This window comes from Musa acuminata, chromosome BXJ3-7 (assembly GCF_036884655.1).
Source record: "Musa acuminata AAA Group cultivar baxijiao chromosome BXJ3-7, Cavendish_Baxijiao_AAA, whole genome shotgun sequence".
NCBI classification, from domain to species: domain Eukaryota; kingdom Viridiplantae; phylum Streptophyta; class Magnoliopsida; order Zingiberales; family Musaceae; genus Musa; species Musa acuminata.
The window spans coordinates 32,201,923-32,209,225 of NC_088355.1; the positions used below are offsets into that span (position 1 = coordinate 32,201,923).

Genomic DNA, 7,303 nt, shown 5'->3' on the forward strand with positions numbered 1-7,303 from the left:
TGGATTACCGAAACGCCCTTGCCATGTACCACAAATGACCCCGATGTGGAGCTACTTCGTGTACGAAACCGCATCATGGGAAAGGCATTTTAGGGTTTTAACCGGAGCAAGGGGTATTTCAAATGACTTAAATATCCTTAGCCGGCTGTGAAAGGACCCGTTCCTGTCCGACTCCGCCGCTATATAAACGCGCGTCTTCCCCTCTTCCGAGAAAGAAGGCAAACGGAAGAACGCTTTCTTGCCCTCCGTGTTTCTCGTCGCTTCGATCCCATCTAGGGTTTCGATCGCCTCGATCTGTCGCCGGTTTGGGGAACCCCGAAGGCCTCACGCATGAGCTGGTTTGATAAACTCCGCGGCGTCTCCGATCAGAGCCAGGACGGGCTCATGATCTTTGTTCTCCACCATTCGATTCCTATACGTTCGTGTAATCTTTCCTCGAGTCTCTTACAATCCTAAGCGGAGAGCAGAGATCGGTCGGTCTTTTTGCCGGCGATGGCGTCGAAGGGCTTCTCCGGACGGAAAAATTTCGGTATTGATTCTTCTTTGATGAGTTTCCTTGACTCTGTTTCGATGAGATCGGTTGCTTTTCTTTGATGAGTTTCCTTGACTCTGTTTCCACCAATTACCCTTATAATTGGTAGTCGGTTTATCGTTTCTTTAAGAAAGAGTTGTCTGTTCTTCGATTTGTGGTTTATGGATCCGGTTTCTTTGGGTTGGGATTCTGATATTGGTAAGGCGGAAACGGTGTGTAAGTCTGCAAAATTAACATATATGCCGATTGTCCTGACCTTACTAGCTGCAATTGTATGCTGGTTTGGAATGTAAAGCATCATTAGCTTGTTAGAGGGTGTTGTTGTACGTTTATGTTAATTCTAAGGTTTTGCGGAAGATAACGAAGATGGAAGTTATGAAGAGAAAAAAACGAAAGGAATGACTTTAGAAGACTAATCTTCAAGTGATGATTCGGCAGGTAGACTAAGGGAACAGGATGTCATGTTTAGATTAGATTCAAGACCATAGGTTTTGACTACAATTAACTTACAGATGGTTAGTGACAATTAGATGGCATATAATGACCTGATTTTTCAGTTTACATCAGATGGCATGTTACTGTTTGCTCACTCTTCTTTGTTTATTTACTTCTTTTTTATTTTGTACTATGATAGAAACAAATTTTGTCCACGGTTTTTGTATTTTGGCCTCCTGGATTGTTACCCTGATTCTGGAGATTAAACTTATCAAGAAGATTATAATTATTCCCATAATCTGAAAAGAAAGTAGCAGCTATAGCCATAAGATGGAAGGGTTTATGCCCCAGGATCTGCATGTACTGTTCTCATGTTGGAGCAACTTAATTGTATTTCCTACACCATTATTTCCAGAACTCCACATCATGCACTTCACAAAGTGGATTCATATTCCATCTTGGTGGCAATTATGTATTGGCTAGCCATTGGTTTTTAAAACCTCTTATTTCTTTTTCAAGGAAGATTTGGATGAACCCACAACTCCTTTCCATGTCGTTCAAAATAAAGAAGTAAAAGGATGAACCACAGAAAAATTGGTAGAAAATCCACTCAAAGAGCATTGAATTGCAGGATCCTGCTTGAGCACCTGTTTCAGTCTGTACAAAAGCACATGAGTTGAAGAATGTTGACATAGCATAACATGGTGAAATGGTCATTCCACTCTGCTGTAATGCTAGGTTTTATTGTTTAAGAGGACATAACATGATTTGTTGTGTAACTAACTAATTGGAAAATAGAATATTCTGGTACTGTCAATTATTTAACCTAAAATGAAAATACCAGCAATGTTTACTTGGAGCAAAGCATGGTGACTACTAATTTTTGAAGTGCTTGTTCTTTTAATAAATATGGTTGCTTAATAATAAATATTGAATTTTTATTTTGTATAACTTCTTTCTCTCTCTCTCTCTCTCTCTCTCTCTCTCTCTCTCTCTATAGATATATTATATACCTCCTAGTTATATATTATTGGTTCATTTTGTATTGATAGGTAGCTCTATCTATTGATATGTTATTGTGCACATTTTTCAGGTCTTCTAATCTCTCACATTGAGAGACAACAACCGTCTCCACCTTCAGTAATTGTGATTGGTGGAGGGATTTCAGGGATCGCAGCTGCCCATGCATTGTCTAATGCTTCGTTTAAGGCATTGCTTTCTATTACTCGTTTTGTAGCTGATGCTTCTGTTTTTTGTCAGTTCAGAATTATAAGTTTGCTTTAATTTTCATTGCTTCAAGTTAAATCTGATTCTGTCTTGCTAAAAAATTGGAGTGCTATCTGATCAACTCTACAAATGCTTTCTTCTTCAGGTCATTCTGTTGGAATCACGTAACCGGCTTGGTGGCCGGGTGCACACTGACTTTTCTTTTGGTTGTCCTGTTGACATGGGAGCATCATGGTGAGATCATAGCTTGAAAACATTTTAATGATAGTTGTTCCTGATGACTCACTGTTTGTTATATGCTTCTTGGTTGTTCAGGTTACATGGTGTGTGCAATGAAAATTCTCTGGCCCCATTAATTCGGGGCCTAGGCCTAAGGTTATATCGCACTAGTGGTGACAACTCTGTCTTGTATGACCATGACTTGGAGAGGTACTCTCTTTATATAAATCTTCTAATGCATAACGTTAATTTTGATTCTTAGAAGTCCCTTGGATAATTTATGATTTATGTCTTAAACTCAAACAATTTCGAAACTATTTACATGTTGTGTAACATGTTGTTATTTTATATTAATAATATATTTAGTCATATCTGGTAATAACTTAGTTGATATAGTGCATCCATGCTTTATTAATTTATCACTATAGCTAATTAGGTATCTAGTCATATTTGGTAATAACTTAGTTGATTGTCTATGCTTTATTAATTGCTTATTTTACTATGTGAGTTTGGTTTGAATAATGGTCTGACACTTGCTGAAAAAAATGAGCTTAGCCTTTGCAAGATGTGCTGTTATATTTTTGCACCCTGGAAACCAAATGTTGGCTAATCAGTTAGCCATCCTATCCTTCACTCTCAAATAAACAAAGATTCTATCTCCTAAATTGGAACTTTCTAGCTCTTTAGGGTTATAAAAGAATTTCTTGCAATGACAGTCTGAAGGACCAGGCCTGGTGTTATCTTTTTTGAGAGAAGAGTTTCATATTAATGAATGTTTTATAGATCAACATGGTAGGTCTGGTCTTTTGAGCTGGATGTGTGTAGGTTGGCTATGGATTATACACCAGTGCCTGACCAAAATGTTTCTAGAACCAATCAACCAATAATGTTAATTGTGCATGGCCTGTTATCTCAGTCATGAAAATTCAAACCCATAGTGGGGGCTTGTTCCATTATAGTTCAAATAAGCTGAAAAACTCTCAGGTGAAATTATTCATTTTAATATATTTATCATTCTTATTAATGAGAGAATGATTTTTCTGTAGAAATGGTTGCATTTTCATTCTCTCTCTTATGTTATATAATCTTTTAGGTTTAGAAAGTCACTATTGTTTTCTGTAACATCCATGTGAAATGACTTTATACCTCTCCTTTAAAGTGCAGCTGTTCAGATGAATCTGTACATTTTGTTAATTGTCAGTTACTTTTGTACTCAAGACAGCATAGGAGATATGGAGTTACCTGTGTGAATAAGGATGAAAATTATTTTTATCCTAAATTATTATGAAATCTTGTTAATGGTTTATGCAGCTATGCACTTTTTGACAAGGATGGGAACCAGGTCCCACAGCAGGTAGTAATGAGAGTCGGAGAAACATTTGAGAGGATCCTCAAAGAGGTATTCTTTTATGATTCATATCTTTTCTTTTTTGCATCACTTTTACCTATTTTGGCTTCTTCATGGTTATTCTCAAATTCAACAGACAGAGAGAGTAAGGGATGAAAACACTGCTGACATGTCTCTTCTCCAAGCTATTTCTATTGTTCTGGACAGAAATCCACAATTAAGGTTTGTCATTATGCATAGCTGAATATGCTCTCCTGGTGTTATACCATGTTTGGACTAAGTGGTCAACTAATGTGTTTCCTCCTACAGGCAGGAGGGGCTTGCATATGAAGTATTGCAATGGTATATATGTAGACTGGAGGCATGGTTTGCAGCAGATGCCGACACTATATCATTGAAAAATTGGGATCAGGTATCAACATACTTTATAAAGTGGTCAATTACAGGGATACTTAAGGATTTCATATCTTAGCATTATCCTTAAAATATGCTCCCCTTTGGCTAAATAAATTTTAGCTATAGTCTTAGAACTCCGACATTGGCACAGTCCTGGATAACTGGGACTAATAAAAAGTGCTGTGCCTTCAGATGTGGACATTTAGAGAGTGTTCGCTCAGGGAAAAAAAAGGTTAAAATGGGTTTAGTTGTCTAACACAGCAAATGCTAGTGAGTCATGGAGGTTGGTTAACATTTACCTTCTATTTCTTCTCTCCTTGGTTAACCAACCCACTCAGCTAGGACAGAATTTGCAGAAAAGGAAGGTTAACATCAGGTGGGCTAGGATAATTTCATTTGGTTATTTTAATCCTATTATCTTCGCTTATGGTTCATTGTTGATGAGTATTTAATCCACAGATGGCCTCTCCAATAGAATCTCGACATGTTTTATCATATTTTCTGTTTCAGAGCTATAAATCTTGTTCTGATTGAAATTATATTGCATATATATCATTTTGGAGCTATTTTAGTTTGTGCTGTTGTAAATTTATGTTGAGAGAAATTGAAGGTGACAAGTGAATGAATTAAATAACATTACTGGTTACTCATTTTTGCTTCTTGAAGCAGGAACATGTTCTTTCTGGTGGTCATGGTCTTATGGTGCAAGGTTACTATCCTGTTATACAAGCTCTTTCAAAGGGTCTTGATGTTCGCCTGAATCATAGGTATTCTTCAATAATTTCTATAAACCTCCCATCAGGTGGAAATTGACAATATTCTATAATATAATCCATGTGGCAACACAAGCTGTTGCATTTGAGAGTCTTGTCATTTGATTGTTTCACTTATGTGCCTTGCTTAAATGATCACATATAAGGACCACCTTGGTGCACTTGCACTTGGCGATTACTATGATTATTGTCAATTTAGTTGTACTCTCATAGTACATGGGACATTACGTTTATAGTACATTTTTTTATGTTTTATTGAACATTACGTAACTAGGCTCTTAAATGAGTAACACTTTCCGTTCTTAAATAGACTTCTGTATTCAGTCAACACTTGACATGTTTAGCACTTTGGTGTAGTTATATATTTAATTAGTATGTCTAGGTCCTCTTTCTGAACTTCAAATCTTTAACTGTGGCCTTTTGTTTGATTTCCCGGAAGTTGTCCCTCACTGACCCATACCATGATCATCATCATCCGACGCAGTTTCCTTTGTTAAAAAACATATTGGTTAAATTCAGACATGGAAACCTTGAGCAACTGATGAAGCCTAATCTTGTGGAACAACCAAATAGCCATGAAACAATTAGAACAATATTTTGAACATAGCGTTGAAATTTCAATTGATGCATGGCCTCCAGTATTTCATCCATAATTTCTTTAGTGACAATAAAAACCATTTTGAAGGTGTTCTAGAGAATATGAATTTCTTATCCTTTTCCCACAATTTCCAAATAAATTATTTTAGTTGCAACGGATGTGTATATATAAGAAGCAAATAGCTGTGGATTTCAATCTGCTAAATGATTCAGGTAACCATTTGTTTGGAAGCTAATTCTTGCAGACTTCAATACTCCTATTTAAGTTAAGATTTATCTTATATTGGTCGTCATTAGCCCATCGAGGCTTTTCTATCTGGCACTTTTTGTCAGGGGAGAAGTTCGGGAGAAGGCCCAGTTAATTTACTGATGCCATATCAACAGCTAATATGCCATACCTAACTAAATTGCTGATTTAGAGTTAAATTTTTTTTTTCCTGCTTATTGATTACCATCTCATATGCATTCATTTTGTCCAGGGTAGCAAAGATTGCCCAGCGAAGCAATAGAGTAATAATCACAATGGAGGATGGAAATACATTCGTAGCTGATGCTGCTATTATCACTGTTCCTATTGGAGTTCTCAAAGCTAATCTTATAGAGTTTGAGCCTAGGCTTCCAGCATGGAAACTCTCTGCAATCTCTGATATTGGCGTGGGCATAGAGAATAAGATCGCTCTTCGCTTTAACACAGTCTTCTGGCCGAATGTAGAAGTGTTAGGTTTAGTGGCTCAGACTTCTTATGCTTGTGGCTATTTTCTCAATCTTCACAAAGCTACAGGACATCCCGTGCTTGTGTACATGGCTGCTGGAAGATTTGCCTATGACATCGAGAAACTTTCTGATGAAGAAGCTATCAACTTTGTGATGTTACAGCTGAAGAAAATGATACCGGAAGCAACCAATCCGGTTGGTCATTCTATGCTTTTACTCATCACATAGCACTTTAATTTCTTGAACATAAAAAATTAATCAAGTTCTATTTCAACAGATACAGCATCTGGTTTCACGTTGGGGAACTGATCCAGATTCTCTTGGGTCCTACTCTTGTGATCTAGTTGGTAAGCCAGCTGACTTGTACGAGAGACTTTGTGCTCCTGTTGACAACTTATATTTTGCCGGTGAAGCGGCAAGCGCTGATCATTCTGGGTCTGTTCATGGTGCTTACACCTCCGGAATAACTGCTGCTGAAGTCTGCCGCAGGTGTCTGTCAGTACAGCATGGTATATCAGATCTTTTCCATCTTGTCATGACGGAGGAATTTGCGGAGGTTATGGTTCCCCTTCAGATCTCTAGGATGTAATAATGTGTTTATAAGATCTTGAAGCATGCTTAAACGTAGATTCTTTTGTGTTTGTTGATGTTCACTTGTCTGAAACTATGAACGAACGTATGGCCTGATTTCAATGTTTGATGAAATGTATTATCATTTCTTGTTATTTTAGCATGTTTATATATTCATGGCCACTTTGGTATCATACTTGAGTGTAAGAGTGTTCGAAGTGTCTAATGAAGGAGAGAGAGGTGTCAAGCTCTCGAGGCGTCTGGATCAATCCCTATCAAGTTAGAAGTCTCTTAGTAGGGGAAAACAATCTATCGTAGTAGATTTCTCTTAACATGGTCCGGGTATTTTTGACTCACACATCTCGAGTATATTTTTCCTTATGCCTTTGTTGTAATAAATTTCTCTTATAATGGGTCGGGTTTTTCTAACTCACTCGAGCATATTTTGTCTCGTTGTTATGAACGATCATCATGCACCTACAATATCTTCAA

General features: G+C 37.3%; 1 protein-coding gene across 2 annotated transcripts; it reads left to right on the forward strand.

Annotated features, from left to right (window-relative positions):
* Positions 1-208: 208 nt before the first annotated feature.
* Positions 209-6,966, forward strand: LOC103973550 (polyamine oxidase 5). 2 transcript variants are annotated; one of them, XM_009388157.3, is made up of 10 exons: positions 209-529; positions 2,061-2,176; positions 2,340-2,428; positions 2,510-2,623; positions 3,725-3,812; positions 3,898-3,983; positions 4,071-4,173; positions 4,827-4,924; positions 6,007-6,436; positions 6,519-6,966. In XM_009388157.3, exons 1-10 carry the CDS (start codon positions 493-495, stop codon positions 6,828-6,830), a joined length of 1,473 nt encoding a protein of 490 aa, XP_009386432.2. In that variant the 5' UTR covers positions 209-492; the 3' UTR covers positions 6,831-6,966. The 2 variants fall into 2 exon arrangements, with proteins under 2 accessions (XP_009386432.2, XP_065016438.1); XM_065160366.1 differs by lacking the exon at positions 2,061-2,176.
* The last annotated feature ends 337 nt before the right edge of the window (positions 6,967-7,303 follow it).

Bases quoted from the DNA above. Each gene is read 5' to 3' on its own strand.
- LOC103973550 (XM_009388157.3), top strand. From the start codon at position 493: ATGGCGTCGAAGGGCTTCTCCGGACGGAAAAATTTCG. The intron at 530-2,060 runs GTATTGATTCTT...CACATTTTTCAG, and splicing joins CTCCGGACGGAAAAATTTCG to GTCTTCTAATCTCTCACATT. The intron at 6,437-6,518 runs GTTGGTCATTCT...CTATTTCAACAG, and splicing joins TACCGGAAGCAACCAATCCG to ATACAGCATCTGGTTTCACG.